Source organism: Brassica napus, chromosome C7 (assembly GCF_020379485.1).
Source record: "Brassica napus cultivar Da-Ae chromosome C7, Da-Ae, whole genome shotgun sequence".
Taxonomy (NCBI): Eukaryota; Viridiplantae; Streptophyta; class Magnoliopsida; order Brassicales; family Brassicaceae; genus Brassica; species Brassica napus.
The window spans coordinates 1,368,273-1,392,025 of NC_063450.1; the positions used below are offsets into that span (position 1 = coordinate 1,368,273).

General features: G+C 40.8%; 1 protein-coding gene across 1 annotated transcript; it reads left to right on the forward strand.

The window, feature by feature from the left end:
- The first annotated feature begins 11,561 nt into the window (after nt 1-11,561).
- On the forward strand, nt 11,562-11,954 carry LOC106404224. Its single transcript, XM_013844960.1, has one exon. It carries the CDS (start codon nt 11,562-11,564, stop codon nt 11,952-11,954), a length of 393 nt encoding a protein of 130 aa, XP_013700414.1.
- Nucleotides 11,955-23,753: the final 11,799 nt, after the last annotated feature.

A 23,753-nucleotide genomic window follows, 5' to 3' on the forward strand; every position in this document is an offset into this window, starting at 1 on the left:
TGGAAAAGCGATGCACTAGCTTAGGCAGCAACCCACAGGATCTTTAACATCCTGGAGCGACATCAAGAATGCTTTCCTATGAAACTTCTTCGATGAAGCGCGCGCTGAAGAACTCGGAACAAAATTTCCACATTCTCAGACAGAGGCTGGAGAGTCCTTCAAAGATGCGTGGATTAGATTTAGGTTTTTCCAGCGAGGCTGTCCACACCAAGGATTTAATGAAGTGCAGCTGCTAAGCACTTTCTTCCGAGGTCTCACCTTACAGTAACAAGCGGCTCTGTGATACGGCAAGTGAAGGAAACTTCACTACTCGGAATCCGTTGAAGCTGTGAGACTTATCGAAAAACTTGCTACAGCAGCAGCACCAAAAACACTGACTCTGAACGGAAGAAGTCTGTAGCCTCTATCGGGAAGGAACAGATGGACGAAGTAAGAGCTAAGTTAGATGTGGTGCACGAGCTCTTAGGAAGCAAGTCTGTTCAGCTGAAGGAGAAGTAGCAGATACAGAAGGAGAAGAGATGTGGAACTACCATCGGAGGTACCGGATTCCCAAAATTTGGAAACCAGGCAGAATAGAAACTTCTTTGGAAATGGCCAAAGAAGTAACTAAAGTTCACAATTTCAAAAACCCTTCAACAACAGTAAGAGCTACTCGAACTCTTACTATCAAAATCCACCACCCCAGACTCAGGAAAGCAAGATCGAAGAAATGCTTGATCGAGTACTGTTGGGACAACAAACAATCACCGTGGATTTCAACGGTAACATAGACTGTGCCTACAACAATCTGAACACCAAAATCGAGACCTTAGGGACTCAGGTGAGAAAACTTGAAACTTAAGTAATTCAGACGGGCGAGACTATTAAGAGGCAAGAAGCTTTCGCGATGAGAGGCAGGAGCGACAAAGGGAAACACCACGTAAATGCCATCATAGATGATGAATTCTGGCAAGTGGTGAGAGAATGAAAACCTTAAGGAAGGAGATTTCAAAATCGAAAGCTCCATGAGTCTCGGCGGATCCCAATGGTGTCGACAGATATCGATGAATTCGCATCGATCGACACACCATGAAGATCGATGGACGGATTACTCCAGTCATCGATCGACGTCGTCTGCCAAATCGACTGAATGCAATGCGGTTCAAATTCTAACTCATGAAGAATTCGCAGCTAAGCATCCTCACCCACTCTCCCCTTTCTATAAAAAAATCGATCGATCGGTTAACTCAACCATCGACGACAGAGTGAGTCAGACGTCGATCGTCACAACAACACCTCCCATCACTCACTCGACAGGCACCTCTGACATACTGAGTGCGGTACCCTCAATCGATAATGATTACATCAATGCACTCAGACCACCACCTAAACCATAGCAAAAACCACCCGAACCAAAACCCAACCCTTTAAATAGTTCAACAGAATCTGTTCAAGAAGAACAAGAATCTGAAGGGAGAAGGTTAAGGAAAAGAAAGGAGAAGATTCCTAAAAACCTTAAGAGGGAAGCTAACGATAAGGAGATGGATGGTTTCACTAAACGAGTCCTCAGAATCCCAATCGAAAAACCTTTTGATGAAGCTTACTTCACACACCGGTTGTGGATGTTCTTCAGAGAAACAAAGGTAACTGAGGAGGACATTAGGAGAATGTTTCATCAAGCCCGAGGAAAGATGAAACACATGATCACATTGACGAAGAAGGGTGATCCTGGGAAGTTCGTAATACCATGCGTAGTCAAGGGTGTTGAATTTCCCCATTCAATGTGTGACACATGAGCATAAGTTAGTATCCTCCCTAGGATCATGGCAGACCAGCTTGGTTTGACCATCGAACCCTCAACAGAATCCTTCACCTTCGTGGATCTTTCAGAGAAGCGATCAGGAGGCATCATAAGAGATCTGGAGGTACTGATTGGTAATGCCCTTGTCCCTGTAGATTTTCATGTCTTAGACATCGAGCTTAACTGGAACTCTTCACTTCTGCCTGGAAGATCTTTCCTAGCTACAGTAGGAGCTGTATGTGACATGAACAAAAACAAATTGTGTCTAACGCTCATAGACCCAAACATCCACTACGATCCCATCCGACCTAAGAGAAAGGTAATTAATTCTGTGGATTATGGGAAAGAACTTGGCTTCATTGGCGCATGCCATTGTGGAGCAGAATATGAATCGGAGTACGAAACAGAGTACTCGGAATCGATCGACACCCCAACCTTCCCATCGATCGATTCCAATGTGTCAATGGTGACCGATGACCGCAACAACACGTCACTCGACGTAATGCACCCACTTGACCATTTTGCTTCACCTAATCATTGTTACCAACATTTTGCCTTCCAACCTCCAACTGGGAGAGGACATGATGATTATTCCATAGGCAGTTGGGCAGACAGTGGTTTCCATGAAAGTTTTGCAGTTGACACTGTAATTACTTCACCTCATGAGGAACATACCGAGGAATATGATGAGGATTACTGGAAAGAACGTGCAATAGAAATGTCTTTGCAGGATGAAAGACTTGAAACACATAAGTTCACCAACACGTTTCCAACATCATTCGACGCTGTGCACCTCACATCGGTCGATTCCCACCCTCGTCCAGCAAAACAACCGCTCACATCGATCGACACACCAAAAGGAACATCGATCGATATTCGCGCTGCAGCGAAAATTCAGGAGCAGGAGAATATTCCCTCCTTAACTAGGTTTATAGATACCTATATAAATCGTTTTGCACCTCCGAAACCACCTACACACATCAAAGCAAACACACAAGCAAATAAGATGAACATTCTTCCTTCTACATCAACAGAAAAATCCATGAAGAGCAATCATCTCAAGAACACAAGTTCTGCAGAAATTACACTGCCATCGATCGATGTAACTGTATCTACATCGATCGATACTACTCTAAACCCTAATCTCTCTATTTCTAAATTGAATAATTATGCAAACATTGATTACGGTTTTCTAACACCTGATGAATTTGGTATTTTCAGGGACCTAGATGGTAACGCACGTGCAATGGATGGAAGGATTTTACAAGTGTCCAGAGAGGACATAGCAGAAATCCTTCAAGTAGCCAATGGACCTGACAACCTGTTCTCACAGCAATGTGGGACTCCAGACGTCATTCTAACAGATCCTAACAACCACACAGGAGTCGCCGCAACAGAGATAACCCCAGATATATCACGCCAACCAAAAGGGCAAGCATCGATCGACGGTACAACGGAGACATCGATCGACAGGGTAACAACAACGTCGATCGATATGGATGAACCGACGTCGATCGATAGACGGTATGAATGTGGGAGCCGCGCTTTTGACATGTATGGAGCCAGAAAGTTCACTTGGGAACAAATGGACGAATATGGAGTCTACAGAGATGAGCGTGGACACGCACGAAGCGCAGCTGGTGAGATGATACCTGTCACAAAGGACAACATCAGGAAAATACTGGAAAGAGCATCTCTTTTTGAGGAGAGCCACATCTGTCTTCCAGAACATGCCATTTCCTTCACACTCACAAGACTGGCACCAGAACTCTACACCAAAGAAGAAATCGATGAAATGGTGTTTGGTATTTGTGGAGCTCAGGAGAAACTGGGAGAGGAGCTCAAAATATTGGTGGATGACACACATCAGCCTTTGGATAGAGGCTACAATGAGCTTTTCAGATGTATGGCAGAAATGAGGACAGAAATTGAAAGTTTACGTCAGCAACTTGAGAAGGAAGCTACGACCTCAGCATCGATCGACGCACCACGTGCAACAACGATCGAAGTCAGTCTTCCTACAGCTCAGATCCCTGCAAAACCGCAATGTTCAACACAACACAGGGATTAATGGAAAGTCTCATACATCGACACGAGGATAAACGACGTTTACTGCCCTCTCAACAACAACGTGGACTGGCTAAGCACTAAAATCGAGGTACTACATCAAGATCTGGACACCATTCGCAAGAAAGACCAACATCCAGCCGCATCGATCGACATGTCCACCTTCACATCGCTCGACGCCAAAGTCTCAGCAATGAATGAGAGGCTGAGGACTTACGAGGATATGCATGACCGTTTTATATCCCCAGTCATGATAGATTTAAACAAATTTCTAGTCAATTACTTGATGCCCAAAAGGATATTGAGAACATTACTAATCAAAGTTTTTTGCAGGCAAAATCAGCATCGATCGACAGGCTAAGAGGACCCTGGATCGATGGCAAGAAACCTGTGGAGTTACTTCCTTACACAGCAGCAGAGGTTGACAAGATCACATCCAAGATCTACACTGCTCTAGACAACATGGAGGAACGACTTGACAAACGCTGCGATGACATCTACTTTCCATTCGACAACAAAATCAGTAGACTAGACAACCACGCAGAATGGCTACAGAAAGAAGTCAAAGCCATTCAGAGGAAACTCGCAGGTCAACACCAGATATCAGCATCGATCGACGAAACAAAAGCGAAATCGATCGACGGCAACTCACCGAGATCGACCAACAAACACATAATCGCATCGATCGACGCCGAGTCTATACCAATCGGCGAGCAGCTAATACACAAGACAGTAGAGTCAATGCAAAAGGAACTGACAGATCTTTCAGCATACGCCTATGACAACATAGGCTGGCACCAGGTCAGCATTGACAACATTCAAGAAAGGCTACAGAACATCTCCAATGTACTTGGGAAGATGGATGACAAATGGACAAGAAGTTTCATTGCCTCTTGGTCCAGCATGCGCAGAGATGACGTGGATGCTTGCTTTCCAACAAGCAGCTGCTTCTCCACCCAATAGCCAATCACCACCACAGTCAAGCTAAATGACTATAACCAAGCGCTGAGTGGGAGGCAACCCATTATTAAGTATTTTACTTCGGTTTTATTAGCTAGTATTTGATTTCTTTCGTTTTATCTCTTTCAGATTTAGGAGAACCAAGTAGGAGGACTTGAATATCGACCGACGACGAGACGTCGACATCGTTCGACATAGGCAACCACACGGCGATCGATGTAACACTTACCCATCGATCGATATTTAATCCGGTCAGATGTATCTTACCTACTTGTTACATTTCGTACATCATACACTTTTCATCATAACTCCAGCTGAGTTACACTGGGACAGTGTAATTTAAGTCTGGGGGGAGATTTACTGATATAATTTATTTTATTCTTACGTAAAAAGGAATTTCAAATAAATTATGCTTAGCTATCAAAAATAGGGACTATAATCTTATATTGATTTAAACATGAATATCTAACCAATCTTTACACCATTTTAAATTTACTGATTGCAGATAGCACTAAAGATGCTAAAGCGGATCAACCTATCAACTAAACATTTGCCTTGAACCGTATGAAGTAGCCAAAACTGATTTCCAACACTAAACCTGACATAACCGCTTGTCTTGGGGCTTGGTATACATGGGATCGGATTCCTCAGATAGGTCTGGAAGGTAACGCCTGGTTTAGATTATTTATCACATTTTCTCTCTCTAGATTTCGACCCTAGATTAGTTATAGAGTATATTGAAAAAAAAAAAAATAAAATAATAATAATAAATAATAATAAAATAAATAAATTAAAAAAAAGTAAGATCTATTGTTTAATTAGGATGAGTCTGAACAGGACTTGGTGGCTAAAACCATTAAGGCTTGATTCATAAAGACTCAAATAAAAGAGTTCGAAACGGGACTTGGAGGCGGCAATCTTCAAGGCTCGCTTTCGCAAAGAACTCTTGGATATAAGTCAAAAAGAAGTGAACATAACTTGGTGGCAACCACCATTAAGTTTTGATTCATGGAAGCCTGTCCAATCTTGGTCACTGGTCCTGCAATGGAAGCAGACTTTGACTCAAGAGAGAAATTTAGAGAGAGAGAAACTAGGAACTAACTTTTACCTGCAGCTCCAGATACCTGTCTGAAATCCTTGCATCTTGTGATCGATACTCCCAAGGTAAAGCATTCACTTATTATTTATGGTAAGAAATGAAATCAGTAGAGGGGATGTCAGACGTGAATTGATGAGTTGTGTTATGTTAGAAATGGTTGCTAAGCTAGGATATTGCATAGTGTGCTTTTGTGATTAGGACTTTTTAAATGTGGTTGCAAAATTGTTGAGGAAGGATTTCTATGTTTTTAAAATCTTAAGTTCCCAAATATTTTTAAACCTCTTTCAGAGAGAATGCCTGTATGTTTTGCTTGAGGACAAGCAAAAGGGTAAGTCTGGGGGAGTTGATATACCTTGGATTTGACCCATTTTTATCCATGGTATATTATTATTTTACTATATATATATATATCTATGTTTTCTACTCTTCTAGGTATGTTTTCAGGTTCAGGTGCATTTCGGAGTAAAGCTATGAATTTGGAGCATTTTGGAGCATAAAGGACATTTCACCCGAGCTGACCACTTAGAGGTCGACGAGAGGAAGAATAATCGATCGATGCGCATCAGTGCTGACGATTGATATTAGGAAATGCCTCGACAGATGAAGATTAATATCGATCGATGTACACAAGTACCATCGATCGATGTCGAGACACCAGACGCGACATTTTGGATTCAACATACTTAAAAACCAAGGCCAAGCCAAATTACCAAAATGACCTGACGAGTTTTTAACCTAGTAGAATATATACTGCCTAAGTGTTTGACGGCAGAGAGAGCTTTTCTTTTCTAGACCTAGTTTTGTTACAAGTTTCATTTTGGAGAGAAGATCACTTGTGATTGGAACTCCTTGTTTCATTTTCTTATCATCTATTCTATGAGTTTCAATTTATCTATTGATATGAATTGCTTTGCTATGTCTGAGTAGTTCAACTGTTAGATCTAGGGTTCAGATAGGTTTGTGGGATTAGCCCCAAACTATAGATCTGCCTTGTTGTGATATTCATGATAGATTTGTATTCATTGCTTGTTTTAGCCTAGCTAACTAGAACTTGATCATAGGATTGCATATTCAAGCACCCTTGTTATCCCATCCTGACATCTATCTATCATATTAGGATTGCTAGAGAGGGCTAACCGCCAATTTAGAATCTTAGTAGAGCATTTTCATACTCGCGCATAGCCCTGGCTAGAACCTGTCGATCGATGTCCTCAACTGACAATCGATCGATGTTGGCAAAGGTGTATCGGTCGACGTCTTAATAGACTATCGATCGACACTCTCTTGTGTCTGCGTCTAACCGGTGAGACACAAGATCTAGTCTGTTAACCAGTGGTACATGCGACAGCTGATCACTGAGTTAAGCGAATGAGCTCTAATATATCATGCATGCAACAATTAGGCATCTATAGGAATTATAATCTCCAACACCTGAATAGTGGCCCTGCATCTAATATCATTTCCAACCTAAGTTACATTTATCATTTACTCGCTAGTTACTATTGCTATTTCATTTAAAACATTACAACCTTTAGAATTAATAAACACTAGATTTAATTGTTCCCTAGCTCCTTGTGGATTCGATCCCTAAGTACTACATCTGAACCTCTTTTGATGAGAGTAACACTCCTTAGGGTAATTTGAGTGGTATCACAAGTCAAATCCCAAGCTCCGCATACAGAAGAACCAGAAGTTGAGGATTTGGACGACGTACCCTTAGTAGAAGGTGACTTAACTCGCAACCTCGAGATCGGGTCCAAGCTCTCCGAATGATTAAGAAGAAGACTGGTAGACTTCCTCCGGTCCAATTCCGACTGCTTCGCATGGTCACACTTAAACATGTCGGGGATCGATCCCGAGGTTATCATACATCGGCTGCAAGTGGACCCCTTGCACCAGCCTGTAAGACAGAAACGAAGAAAGTTTGCTCCAGAAAGGGACGTCATAATCAACGAAGAAGTCAAGAATCAACTAAACGCGGGGTTCATCCGAGAGGTCCAGTATCCCGAGTGGCTTGCTAACGTTGTTGTGGTGAAGAAGAAGAACGGAAAGTGGCGAGTATGCATCGACTTTACAGATCTTAACAAGTCTTACCCAAAGGATCCCTCTGCCACATATCGACAAGCTGGTCGACGCCACGGCGGGCACCAGCTAATGAGTTTCATGGATGCTTTCTCCGGCTACAACCAAATACTTATGCATCTGGAAGATCAAGATAAGACCTCTTTCATGACATCCCGAAGAATCTATTGCTACAAGGTCATGCCCTTCAGATTGAAAAACGCCGGAATAACGTATCAAAGGCTGGTAAATATGATGTTCGCAGACCAAATAGGAGAAACCATGGAGGTCTACATCGACGATATGCTAGTGAAATCTCTAGAGGCGGAAGACCATATCTCGCACCTACAACAGGCTTTCTCTACCCTTCGCAAGTATAACATGAAACTCAACCCAGCTAAGTGCTCATTCGACGTCAGCTCCGGAAAGTTCCTAGGGTACATTGTAACACACCGGTGCATAGATGCCAATCCGGACCAGATCAGGGCTATCCATTCCATCCCTTCCCAAGAAATGTGAAGGAAGTACAGAAACTGATCGGCATGATGGCAGCCTTAAGCAGATTCATCTCCAGGCTCTCCGACAAATCTCATGCCTTCATTGAAACCATTAAAAAGCCAAAGGATTTCGAATGGACCGAGAAGTGTGAATCAGCCCTCGAGGAGCTCAAAACCTATCTTACCACATGATATTACGTGTATACGCACACCAATTAACCTAATGTGCACACTACCACAATCGAATGGTATGTCGATGTAGCACTTTAGGATCAAATCCACAGAGACCAACTATTACACTTTATCTTTATGGGATCAATATCAAGCTAAAACAATATGGGGGTTTTAAAGTTGATTTTGTAACAATAAAATAAGAGATTGATTTAAGGTTTTCAGATGATTAAAAATGCTAGCCTATGGTGGTTTGATCGGGTGTTAAGCAAGTGTGAGCCAAATAATTATTCAAGTTTAATTAAGAGCAAGTATAGAACTCAGATCACTCAAATAGAACAGCCCACTGTCGTGGAACTGCCCCCTATGCTGATCGATCTTGATACCTAAAATCTCGTTTGGATCAAGATGTGACAGCAAGCAATAGAGATCAAGTCCGATATGTTCACAAAACACCCTAATATCTACTTTCGCTGATTAGGGATGCAATGCTCATTCAAGTTATGTCTAGCAACCTATAACACTTTTGATGAATAGATTAAACGTAGAATCAGGCACTAAGTGGTTAACTTGATGCAAGCCTTAAGAACAACAGTGAATGAAGACAATCGATTTATAACTTATTTATGTCAAGCTCACGGATCTAACACCCTAGCACCCTAGACTAAGCAAGCTGACTACTCAGCCAAGAAACAAGAACACACAGAGACTGAGACTGAATAAAACATGTGTAGATAAAATAGAATAAGGGTTCAGGGGGTTCTTGATACCACTCAAATTACCCTAAGGAGTGTTACTCTCATCAAAAGAGGTTCAGATGTAGTACTTAGGGATCGAATCCACAAAGAGCTAGGGAACAATTAAATCTAGTGTTTATTAACTCTAAGAGTTGTAAATGTTTAAATGAAATAGCAATAGTAACAAGCGAAGTAAATAGTAAATGTAACTTGATTGGAAATGATATTAGATGCATGGCCACTATTCAGGTGTTGGAGATTATAATACCTATAGATGCCTATTTGTTGCATGCATGATATGTTAGAGCTCAACCGCATAACTCAGTGATCAGCTGTCGCATGTTTCACTGGTTAACAGGCTAGATCTCGTGTCTCAACGATTAGTATGTTGACAACGAAAGAGTGTCGATCGACGGTCCTATTGGGACGTCGACCAATATACCTTTGCCTAAGTCGACCGATAGTCATTTGAGGACATCGATCGACGGGTTCTAGCCAGGCCTATGCGCGAGTATGATATGCCCTATTAAGATACTAAATTGGCGGTTAGCCCTCTCTAGCAGTCCTAATATGATAGATAGATGTCAGGATGGGATAACAAGGGTGCTTGAGTATGAAATCCTATGATCATGTTCTAGTTAGCAAGGCTAAAACACGCAATGAATACAAATCTATCATGAATATCACAACAAGGCAGATCTATAGTTTGGGGCTAATCCCACAAACCTATCTAAACCCTCGATCTAACAGGTAGATCTACTCAGACATGAAAACAGAAATCATAGATGAATAGATAGAAAAACTGAAATGAAATAGATAAATAAAACCAAAGGAGTTCCAAGAGGACTCTGATAGGAGTTCCTCCCTTCTCTCCTAACAAAACTATGAATCAAAGAAAGTGTGTAACAAGCGTAGCCGTCAACAATGGCTTAGAAATAACATAAATATGATTTCTGGTCGTCTAAGGACATTCTGGTAATTTGCGGTTACTTCTGGGCTTCACGCAGTCATAAAATATACAAGGCCCACAATCTGGGATCACCATCGATCGACGTGCAGAGTGCTGCATGGATCGACGTGGCTTCCTTTTCTCGGCAGCTTCCTCTCGCGAGGCAGACTGACCACTCTTCAGTATAACGCGCATAACTTCTGCTACAAGATGCTGATTGACCTGAGACCGGTGGCATTGGAAATCTAACTCAAAGATCTGTCATGTGTCAAAATATAGGCTCAAGCTAACAGTCGGAACATCTCCATCCATAGCTAAACATCTGACGCATTTGTGCAACTCTGCACCTCCAAAGGCTCCAAAAGACTCCAAAATCACCATATTTCTCCTAAACCCTGAACCTGTAAATACTCTAAATAGACTCCAAAATATAATAATTGTATCTTAAAATACATTAAAACACTTATAGACCATGATTAAAAATGGGTAAAATATATGGTCTATCACAATCCTTTGATCAAGTTCTAGTTAGCAAGGCTAAAACAAGCAATAAATACAAATCTATCATGAATATCACAACAAGGCAGATCTATAGTTTGGGGCTAATCCCACAAACCTATCTGAACCCTGCATCTAATAAGTGAACTACTCAGACATAGCAAAACAATTCATAACAATGAAGAAATAGAAATTCATAGTATAGATGAAAAAAAATGGAAACAAGGAGTTCCAATCACAAGTGATCTTCTCTCCCAAACTCTCTCTTCTCTCTCAAAGTAAAACTGTAACCAAAAATCTCTCTGCCGTCAAAACACTTAGGCAGTATATAATCTACTAGGTCAGGGCATTTTCGTAATTTGGCTTGGCCTTGGGTTTTAAGTCCGCTGGATCCAAAAATGTCGCGTGTCCAATGTCTCGACATCGATCGATGGTACTTGTGTACATCGATCGATATTAATCTTCATCTGTCGAGGCATCTCTTGGTGTCGATAGACAGCACTGGATGCGCATCGATCGATTGTTCTTCCTCTCGTCGACCTCTACATGGTCAGCTCGGGTGAAATGTCGTTTAAGCTCCAAAATGCTCCAAAGTCATAGCTTTACTCCGAAATGCACCTGAACCTGAAAAACATACCTAGAAGAGTAGAAAACATAGATATATATATAGTAAAACACTTATATACCATGGATGAAAACGGGTCAAATCCAAGGTATATCAGCCCTCCAGACGCAGACTCAGATGAACATCCCAGTATTAGTGTTGCAATGGCCGGCCACCCTAGAACCGCCGAACGAAGAGGTCTCTGCCATCGAGGAAGAAGAAACTTGGATGACCCCCATAGTTCGGTACCTCAAAGACGATATCCTCCTCGAAAACCGCAATGAAAGCAGGAAAATCAAGAAACAGGCCGTTAGATATTGTCTATCTCAGGAAGTATTATATCGCAGGTCATTCGCCGGTCCATACCTGAGGTGTGTCACGCCCCGTGAAGCAGCTAGAATCCTGGTCGAACTACATGAAGGAGATTACGGATCTCATTCCAGTGGGAGGAGCCTAGTGCTGAGAGCTAAGAGAGCATGCTATTATCGGCCAACAATGGCGGAAGAAGCTAACAAGAAGGCTAGACTCTGAGACAAATGCCAAAGACACGCCCCAATCCCCAGGCTACCTCCGGAAAACCTCAAGTCCATAAGTTCGCCATTGCCCTTCAGGAAATGGGGCATCGACATAGTAGGAAAATTCCCCACAGCGCCGGGGCAGAAAGTCTTCATCCTAATGGTAATAGACTACTTCTCAAAATGGGTCGAAGCAGAGGCACTTAGCAGAATAACCGACCTCTAGATCAGAAAGTTCATATGGACGCATGTGATCACACGGTTCGGGGTTCCAGAAGAAATCGCCACAGACAACGGCCTCCAGTTCACAAGTCATAATTTCAGGGAATTCTGCAAAGACTGGGGCATCAAACTCTCTTTTGCTACACCCCGACATCCCCAGTCTAACAGACAAGCGGAGTCCACAAACAAAACCGTGGTAAACATGCTAAAGAAGCATTTGGAAGGATCACAGGGGAATTGAGCAGAGGAACTACATGGAGTTCTCTGGGCCTACCGAACCACTCCAAAGACGGCAACCCAGGAAACGCCCTATGTCCTGGTATACGGGGTAGAGGCAATAATCCTAACCGAAATGCATGTGAAGACCATGATCTCAGGAACCACCTCTCAGGAGAAGAACCACGAGTTAATGTCGCTGAGCCTCGACCTACTCGACGAAAAAAGAGAAGCCGCTCGACTAAGAAATCAGGCATATCAACAAGACGTAGCCAAAACCTACAACAAGAAAGTCAGAACCAGAACCTTTCAGCAAGGAGACTGGGTTCTACGACGAACAGAGAAAACATCTGGAAAACTGTGGGAGGGACCCTACAAGATAATTGAGGTACGTGGAGCAGGCGCATACAGGCTGCAAGATATCCAAGGTAAAATACAACCAAACTGTTGGAACGCCCTGCACCTTAGGATTTATCATTTCTAGTAGCAATCACTAGATCGTATTCCTATTTTAAGCATTATGTTTTCCTACTCCTATGTATGCTGAACGTCTCCGGACAAAGCCTATATAATAAAGATAGTTCCGACTATAAAAGAGTAGTATGAATCCCATAACACTTAAAGGGACAAACGAGCTGGATCAGGTCCAAGAGACCTCCGATCCTGGCCAACCCTCAACAGTAAGTGGCATGACCATGCAAAAACCTACGGGTATGATAAGTGGCACAACCACGCAAAAAAAAAAACGGGTATGAGACATAAGGTAGGAATGGGTCTGCGCAAGCCCGAGAATACCGTCAATACTACCTAAAACCCCTGTATAGCCTCAGGCATATCGGGGTCCCAAACTAAAATACCAAAAAAAGTGAAAGGTACCTGTGTTAAAACGCTAAGTGCGAAATTAAGACAAGGGACACGAGGTATAATTGCCACTGAGCAAGTGAAAAAGTCTTAAAAATATCATGTTTCTCTAGACGTGGAAAACAGCGTAAGTCTGGCACTCGGGTTTTTACCCACACCAGCACCCTCTAAGGAACCAAGCCGCCTAGGATCCCTGAATCCTCCGAAAAACACCTGAAATGCCTAGAAAGGCTCAAGCCTACCGAACAGTCGGATCAACGCCCAACTCTCCAGTTCTTCAAAGACAATTCAAGACCCAGAGGTCATCTAAGCAACCTACAATCTTCCAAAAGAAGAAACAAGCTTTGCAAAAAAAAGTTTGATACAAAAGTCTTTATTCCAAAGAAAATCCAGAAAAGCAACAAGAAGATAATGAAGGAAAACAATTTCAAAAGCATCTAGAATGGCGGACCAGCTGAAACCCGAGACTCCGCAGCAGACTCAGGACCGACTCGCAAGGAAGCATCGGCAAGACGCGTCGGCTCTACAGGCCAAAATAAATACTGGCGGTACTCCTCCGAAAGGTCCCAATGCTCTGTCCTTCTTTCTAGCCATTCCGTCATAAGCTCCCACCTACTCGAAGCTCTAACCTGCTGAATCAGCAAGTCGCGCTGGGCAGCCATATCACTCACCCGGTTACGAAGGGAAAATAGCTCGTTAAGAAGCCTTTGCTAAATACCCGCTAGCGGCGCATCTCTGATTATATTCCCAGGGGGAATGGCCCAGCTCCCATACCTAACGGCGCCATATTAGCCAAACGGGGTGGAGGCGCATAGAAAGGACGTCCTCTTCGTGTCCCAGCCTGCTGGTATTCATCATAGAGAACCGAAGCACGAAACCTCGCAATATTACCTGAAGAATAAGAGATGAGATTTTACTAAAGGGAGGATGCACTTGAAAGGGATTAAAGAGTAAAAAGTTTACCACAGAGACGACTATGGCGCAGGACCTCCTTGCTCATCGAAAAGTGCACCCCACGAAAGCGCCGAGGAATCATCAACATCTTCTTCGCCACCACTTCCCCAAGAAAAGATACCAGACGAGATACATCTGAAAACAAAACCGACTATCAACAGATCGACTACCAAAGGGAAAAGGTGCATGAAGCGAGACTCACCAACAGTACGCCAGAAAGTAGGGTAATGGAAGGGTTCTTGGATCTTCATAAACATGTATCGACCACTCCAATTATTCTCGAAAGAAGAATTACTCCGGATACCTCTCCGAGGTTCCTCAACTAAATGGGCACCATCACGAGGTTGAAGGTGGTAAAACCCAGGAACAATCCTCCAAGGGGCAAAGTGATAGGAATATATCACCTCGTGAATCCCGATCTCAAGACCATGAAGCTCCCTGAGTACCTGGATTGAAATCAGAATCTTCCAGGACAAGGGAGTAAGCTGAGAAGGGCAGAAACCGAAAAACGAAGACACTTCAGCCACCAACGAAGAAACAATCCCTCGGAAGCTTGCTAAATACGCCTCATAGATAGCTATCTCTCCCGGTCCTCCATCAGGCGCGCGTTTTAACTCGGAAGGACTCCTCATATGCACCGAGGAATGGATCCCATACTTCTTCCGTATCGCCTTCAAGCCTCCCTCACGAATCTCAGAGTGCGGGCCGTCGTCTACAGTAAAGCATTCGCATTGCTTCAAAGGCTCCATTGGGATCGCCTCACTACCTGTTTCGGAAGCCATTCCAAAGGAAGCAATAGGCGATGAGAATGGATCAGCAAAACAGACAGCAAGGCCTTACGCGACCACCCACGAACGAAGCAGGAAGATCGGAGTTCATCTTCTCAAGCTGATAATGAATAAAGCTCCACGCATTAGAAATCCTAAATATACGGCTAGCTCTTTCCTTTCTTGGAGCCTGGAAAAAGGAAGTCGGATATTTCCAAATCTTCATAAGAATTCCTTGCGGCCGGACTAGAAAAAGGAAAGATACCACACTTCCGCTCTCCTCCACGATCTAACGGACCCCCGAAGTGAAAATCTACTCCGGTCTCACCATTTCCAGAAAGGCAGAAGAAACTACTATTAGACATCAACTGAACACGAAGGAACCAGTCCTTACCTGGGTTCAGAATGATTTCTGATTTGAGTGGAACCTAGGTTAACAAGACTAGCAGAACAAGGTCCTGCCTAAAGGGAGCCTGCAGAGAGTAAGCAACCGCGGTTGACTTGAGTGGAAGGTTATTCCCCGATTTTGATGACAAAGTCGAGAAATAAGGGGCAAACTGTTGGAGAAAAATATCCTGGTATTATTTCTCACAGCCTCCAGGCAGGACTCAGATCCCCGGATCCCTATTAAACGGGTTCCCCGGGTCCCCCCACCAGAGGGAACCCTGGGCTCGGTCCCTGGACCCTGCTCCCTTCCAAAAAATGGAAAACTTCCGACAAGGAGAACCTTCCATATTTCTGAATATGGAAGAGTTTAACATAATGAAAACGACTTCTAGACGACTATATAAGAGCTACAACAGCCCTCAAGCAGGGGATCGAGACCTTTTGACTTGGAGATTATACTTAGACGGCTAGGGTTAGGGTTCATACGAATATACTTGTAATCCTTGCTTGTTCTATGTAATAAAGATCTCTTCAAGTCTATATTTTCCTCAATTTCTCTAAATCCTCACGAAACACTCTTAAATCTACCCAACAAATCAACTTATCCATCGTTCCGTGGTACTCTAAAAGAGCCTACACAAAAATCCCCTAACAGTCTTCGGTAGGAGCAACTCGCTTGGGGGCAGCTTTCCTTGCGGACATCACCTCAAGAGCCTTCTTGTACTCTGCCAAAGCCTCGTCACCCTTGGATCCTGACATCTCACCTAGCACATGAAAGTAAATCAAGTCAGAAGAGGTATGGAAGAAAGTGGAAAGCTTACCCCTTATACTGCAACGCTTTAATGCTGCTTTGCTCAAGAGAAAAGGAATCTGACGTCGCTCGAGAGGAAGCTTCAACACCTGCTCGATGGTATCCTTCCCCGAAGAATAGTCAACACGAGGAAAATCTGCATCAAAAAGACAAAAGATCGTTAGTATCCTAGTATCTAGATAACCTTCTTGGTTCCTACAACTAGCCTACCCTCCAATCGCCAAATAGACGAAAAGACCGGGAGATGCATAAAGGCGAATTTTTCCGTCCAGTTTCCCTCAAAATCCGGAAGCCGTTTTCTCTCCTTCTTGAGAATTTCCCTAACTGGGGGCTCCTTGCCTCGAGGACGAAGGTGATAATACCTCCACTCTGTGCCACTTAGAGGAGAGACAGAGTAAGAACACATGACCTCAGCCACTCCAATCCCAAGTCCGTTGAGAACACCCAAATTCTGCAGAGCTATTAACGTCCTCCAAGCCGGAGGGTCTAGCTGACCTGGGGAAATCCCTAGGGTTTCGGATATCTTAGCTACCAAAGAGGGAATATGATCCCTGAAGCCAGACGGAAAGTAACCCTCGTAGACAGGAACCTCATCCACACCGAAATCAGAAACCCTGTTTTCTGGATCAGGTACTCGAATAGCAACATCATCAGGGAGCTCGTACTTCTTCCTCCAAAACGAGACCTCCTCAGCCCCTATCACCGAAGGAGGGCCAATCGGAGGATATCGGCTCCCCCTACCGGTGAAGCTCTCTTAGCAACAATAGCTTTGGGATTTTTCTCTTTGGCGGTCAGATCGAGAGAACAATCGAAAGAATCCATAGATTTCGTTGGATCAACCCTCAATCTACTAGATCTAACTGTGCTACCTATGGAAGAAGAATCTGGAGAGAGACCCGCCTCAGTCCTCATCTCAGGAGCAGAAGGAAGAAAGAATCTAAAAGTAGGCGAAAGAGAAGGAGAAGTTACCTGCGGAATGAAGACCCAAGTTGAGATATGGAGATCGCAAGAAATCTTCAAGAGGGAGAGAAAAGGAAACTAAAGGAATCAGGAGGAGGAATCGGAGGGGTAGAATCGAAAACCCTAGAAACACTTTACACGCGTCGAAGGGAAAGACCACGCGTGAATACAAATCTCGAGACAAACATCGAGGAGCTTCCCCTTTTCCCGCCGAAATTTTGGACCAAAATACGGGGACAGCAAGGATCCCCCTTACTATTTCCCCAGCTCAAGGAACCTCAGCCTTAAGAGGCCCCGGTCCTCTCCAATAGGAACTCTCTCATCTGCAGAGTCGAAGCATCAACTCCGTAGCACTCCCACCTTTCCTCAAAGCAAAGGATCATAGCCTCGAATATCCCTGGATTCTCCCAGTAAGAATTCTCTCCAGCCCGCGCGTGGTTTAAATTTCAGAGCTCCAGCCTCGTCATCTCCAGAAAATAAGAGAAACTACTACTAGACTCCGGTCAAACACGAAGGAACCGATCCTCACCGGGGTTCAGAACGAATTCCGGCTTGAGTGGAACCCAGGCTAGCAAGACCGATGGAACGGGGTCCTGCCTAAGGGGAGCCTGCTGAGAATGAGCAACCCCGGTTGACTTGAGTGCACAGGTTATTCCTCGACTTCGATGACGAAATCAAAAAAATTAGGGGCAAACTGTTGGGGAAAATACCCCGGTATCATTTCCTCCAGCCTCCAGGCAGGACCCAGACCCTCGGGTCCCCGATAAAGGAACGCTCCAGGTCCCTGCTAGAAGGAACCTCGAGTTCGGTCCCTGGAACCGAGCTCCCTTCCATGAAATGGAAAACTTCCGATAAGGAGAACCTTCCATATTTCCGAATATGGAAGAGTTTAACCTAATGAAACCGACTCCTAGACGACTATATAAGAGCTACTAAAACCCTAAAGTAAGGGATCAACTTCTCCAAGGCTTAGAGACTAGGATTAGACGGCTAGAATTAAGGTTCTTACCCAATACCTTGTAACCTCGCTTTTTCTTGCAGGTTCTATCTAATAAAAGTCTCTTCAAGCCTATCTCTTTATTATCATCTCTAAATCCTCACGATATACAGACGAATACCCTTGGTTTACTAGCTTGTCCATCATTCTGTAGTACTCATAAAGAGCCTACACAAAAATCCCCTAGCATGTTTAGTAACTATCTAATAACTTGATTTAACCACTTTGTAAGTTCTTTTTTTTTAAGTTTAATAAAGCGTTTTTTTCATAGTTAATTGATTTTAGGGTCTGGAAGACTCACAGAAGACTTAAAAAGAAGTCTTCAGACACATCTCGCCTAAATTTTAGTAAAATTATGGTTCCCGCCTAAATTTGGAATAATTTAGGTTTTCCGCCTAAATCAAAGTCTTCTATAGTTCTTCTACGAGTCTTCCATAAGTCTTCCATGAGTCTTTCATAAGTCTTCCAGAGAAAATCTTCTCATGGATTAGATCTTAAAAATAATTTAAATTTTTTATAAAAAATATTTTCATGGTTAAAATTTGAAATCATGTAATAATAAACATTTTTCAATGATGTAAATTTAGTGTATCTAAAATTGAATTATTTTCAAAATAGATGAGTGAATGTATATTGGCTCATGAGTCAATGGTTTAGGGTTTCGTAACACATGTTATAATATTGTATGTATTTTTAGGGTTAGATTCTGACATCTTACCCTTTTTTTTCTTTTTCAAATGGACTCATATATGTTTAGTAACTATCTATTAACTTGATTTAAACACTTTCTAAGTTCTTTTTTCAAGTTTAAGAAAGTGTTTTTTGCATAGTTAATTGATTTTAGGGTCTGGAAGACTCACAAAATACTTAAAAAGAAGTCTTGAGACACATCTCGCCTAAAGTTTAGTAGAATTTATGGTTCTCGCCTAATTTTGGAATAATTTAGGTTTCCCGTCTAAATCAAAGTCTTTCATACGTCTTATAGGAGTCTTCCATAAGTTTTCCAGAAGTCTTTCATAAGTCTTCCAGAAGTCTTTCATAAGTCTTCCAGAAGTCTTCCAGAAAAAGTTTTCTCATGGATTGGATCTTAAAAATAATTTAAATTTTTTATAAAAAATATTTTCATGAGTTAAAATTTGAAATCATGTAATAATAAACATTTTTCAATGATGTAAATTTAGTTTATCTAAAATTGAATTATTTTCAACATAGATGAGTGAATGTAGATTTGTTCATGAGTTATTAGTTTAGTGTTTGGCAACATATGTGTATTGTTGGTATCTTTATTGTTAGATTTGAAATCTTATCTTCATTTTTTTTTTCTTTTTTAAATTGAAGTATATATGTTTAGTAACTATCTAATAATTTGATTTAAACATTTTCTAAGTTTTTTTAAGTTTAAAAAGGTTTTTTTTGCATAGTTGTTTGATTTTAGGGTCTAGAAGACTCACAAAAAAAATTACAAAGAAGTCTTCCGACACACTCACCTAAATTTAAGTAAAATTTAGGGTTTCCGCCTAAATTTTAGAATAATTTAGGGTTCCCAACTAAATCAAAGTCTTCCATAAGTCTTCCATGAGTCTTACATAAGTCTTCCATGAGTCTTCCATAAGTCTTCCAGAAGTCTTCTGGGTCGAAAATACTTAACCTAATTAAAATTTTTGTCTCCATATATAAAGAAAATTTACAGATTCTCTTTCTTTTTCTCAAATGACTGCAATAAAATGTAATTTTTCTCATTCTAAAAGTCTCCAACATCTCTCTAATCTCTTGGAACATCAAAACACCAAACTTTATATCCATTTCTCACTTTTTCTTATGTCTTCTCACTAATTTATCTTCTATTTCCAGGTTTTTCATTACTTGATTCTCATCTTTCACTCTTTCAAAGGTAGATCTCTAAATTTTGGATATGAATTTATGTGTGTGTTTATATGTTATATTCTAAAAAGCTATAGATTCAACATAGTGTGACTATTTTATTTATATTGTAAGCATAAAATTTTCATTTAAGATAAAAATTTACGTAGAAGACATCTTTTGAAGTCATCTACGGAAAACTTCAAAAAAGTCTACTATGTGTAGACTTCAAAAGAAGTCTTCTATTTAGGTCATTTTTGCAATTACAAATTTACGAAGGAAGACTTCTTCAGAAGTCTACTCTACATAAGACATCTTTGGAAGTCTTTTTCGTAAATATTGGCTTACATTTGAAATTGAATTTTTTTCGAAATTCCTAGAGAAGAAGAAGGTCTTCTCGGATAAACTGGTTACTTTTGAATTTGACCGAAGTTAGTCAGAATTTTGACTTTTTGTAGAAGACTTCTAGGGAATTCTACCTGGAGAATACTTCAAAAGAAGTCTTCTCTAAGTCTTCCGGAAGTCTTCACAATGTAGCAAGAAGTTTGTGGGTTACTTTTGCAATTGACTATATTTGACTTTTCGAGAGAAGTCTTCCGTCGGATGACTTCTCTAGAAGTCTTCTCTCACGGGCAAAGGTTTGACCAAAACCCAAAATTGAACTCGAGAAGACTTCTAATTGATATTAAATGTTTTACTATTATTTTTCAATTGCAAAAGTAACCCACACAGACATCTTCCGGCATTGAGAAGACTTAGGAAAGACTTTCAGAAGACTTCTGTAGAAGTTTTCTCCAGGAAGACTTCCTTATAAGTCTTCTACAAAAAGTCAAATTTCTGACCAACTTCGGTCAAATTTAAAAGTAACATGTTTATCCGAGAAGACCACTAGGAATTTCAAAAAATTTTGTCTACAAAGGAAAGTTAGAAGACTTCTAGGGAAGTCTTCTATTAAAACACACACAAAAGGTCAATTGCAAAACTAACATATGCATTGACTAGAATCGAACATATCTGAAAAATAAAATGTAGTTCGCGATTTCATACCTTGAACTCGTGAGATGACTTGTGTGGTTTCTCCAATCACCCAGAACTTCACCACAACAGCTACTTACTCGTTAATCATCAAGAATCGTGAGCTTATGAATCTTACATAATTTGTAATCAAAATCTTCCATTTTTTTTGATTAATTTTGAGAGAAAGTGTTAGATATGTGGTTTGTGTGGATAGGAAATGAGAAAGGATGAGAAAAAATCGAAACTTTAGGGCATTAACACTCTCAATTTGGTAGTTGATGGTGGTTGAGGTATTGATGTCAATGACAAAGTTGTAAATATTTGGTGAAGATGAAGATGGTAAGGTAAAAGCCTTATTTTCGAAAAAAAAGTAATGGCATTTTCGTGAATAACTTGAACTTCTAGGGTGAACATGACAAAACAAAGTTTCAAAAAAAAAACATAGTTATTTTTGTGTTTGATTTGAAATTTTGAGTCATTTTTGAAAGAACTCCTTAATTAATATGAATATTTTTTTAAATGGATTTTGAAAAAAAAAACGTAAAGCTAGGGATCCAATTGCAAATTTTAATAAAATTAGGCATATCATTTTTGATCACTGAGTTAAGCGATTGAGCTCTAACATATCATGCATGCAACAAATAGGCATCTATAGATATTATAATCTCCAACACCTGAATAGTGGCCCTGCATCTAATATCATTTCCAACCAAGTTACATTTACTATTTACTTCGCTTGTTACTATTGCTATTTCATTTAAACATTTACAACTTTTAGAATTAATAAACACTAGATTTAATTGTTCCCTAGCTCCTTGTGGATTTGATCCCTAAGTACTACATCTGAACCTCTTTTGATGAGAGTAACACTCCTTAGGATAATTTGAGTGGTATCAGAGCCCACTTACCATTTTATACCAAATCAAGCCCAATCGTTATGACGGTTTACCTTTTGTTATGCAGAAGAAGATAAATGTCAAGTTCGAAGGATAAATGTGAAGTTTTCAAAGATAAACACGATGATCGAAGGAAAATAGAATATTTCCGCGAAGCGATAAACTCGACCACGGGCAGAAAGGGAAACAGAAAACCGCCTCTAGGAGGAGTAAATAAGGACGTCGAGGTTGAAAAGGCATGGGGACAATTCTTTTAGACTTAGAACTCTTTGCACTTAGAAAATTTTAGGTATTATTCTCAACATGCTCTGTTTCTATGACTGACACCCGATTACTAGACGAACTCGCCCATGCAGTTCGTTCTCTTGCTCTACTCTTTCAATCGAACTACGTTTGACTTGATCCTCTAAAGGGGTACGTAGGCAGCCTTGCGTAAGTTCAGTTCGAAATCAAATCAAAACTTTTTCATATCTTTTTCGTTTGTTGTTATCGAGCTGCGACTCAACTAGGTTTAAGGTTTTTGGTCGTTAGAACTAGGGAACTCGCTGACAGCTCTTGCGGCCGAAGCTTTTGTAATCTTTTGCAATGATCGCAACGCTCTTACGCGGATTCGAAATAAGATCAACTCTTTCTAAACTCGCTTTATTGGCTTTACATATTTTCCGCATTTATTTGGTTACTTATCCTTGGCTCTCGCAGAGAATCCGAGACCTCTGGGAAAGTTAGGGTTTATTGACTTTTCTAAATTAAACGAAAATTGACGATGTGAATTTTGGTTCCCACAGCGATTGTTTCTTGAGATGTGGGGGCAGGGAAGCTCACGGTCCCATAAAAATGGATTTTTAATTTAAGGGAAATTGGGCTGTATGACATGAAAAAAGCTTAATTCACAGAGTAACCCATTTCCCTAACATTCCTATATACACAATTACATTTATATAATAATACTGTATTAGCCCTCCTTTTCACCATCTCAACCTTCAAAGAAAAAAAATTAATGATTATTGATTGTGAAAGATAAAACGTAGTTTTTTGTTGCTTAGACACACTCACAAAATAAGTTTTTTATTGCTGATATTTGGAAAAGTGAATAGATTTCTCATTTTGAGCGACGAAGACGTTACGTACTACTTTCCCGGAAAGTTTTGTGGAGGAAAAAACTGGTTTAGGAGGCTTTGTCGACGACGGAAAAAAGATGCTTCTCATAATTCCAAAAGCGACAGTAGCGAAGACACTAGAACATGTATGTATCTGAATTTACAGGAAATCTTTGTTGCATGTGGGAGAAGATGAACAGTTTTTATCATTGTATTCTATTCTATGCATATAAAATAGAAATGTATACTTTGTTATGCGTTCTATTATGTTACTATAGTATTTTATCATGTTCCATTCTATTTTTTTGTTAATAGAAAGTGTTCTATTTTGTTTAGAAATGTAGTTTGTAATATTCTTAAATTCTAACTATCTTTACATGTATCTGTAAAAATTGTATTGTGATCTATATTGTATAGTTTAATATTACATAATATAATTTAATATTACATAGTATTATGTACTTTTTAGATTTTGATATATGGGTTTAGGATTCATATTTGGGTTAGAGTTTAGTAATTAGAGATTAAGGTTTAGTATTTAGAAGATGAAGGGGTATGATTGGGATCAACATTAACTTCTTACGTGTAATCACACATATTTCATAATTTATGTATTATGTTATTTATTTTGTTTCATTCTATTTGGGTTTATGGTTTATATTTGGGTTTAAGGTTTAGACTCGAGTTTAGAGTTTACTGATTTGAGCTTAGGGTGTAATATCCAAGGGTTGTGGTAGGATTAGGGATAACTAGAGTTGGGATATGTTTAG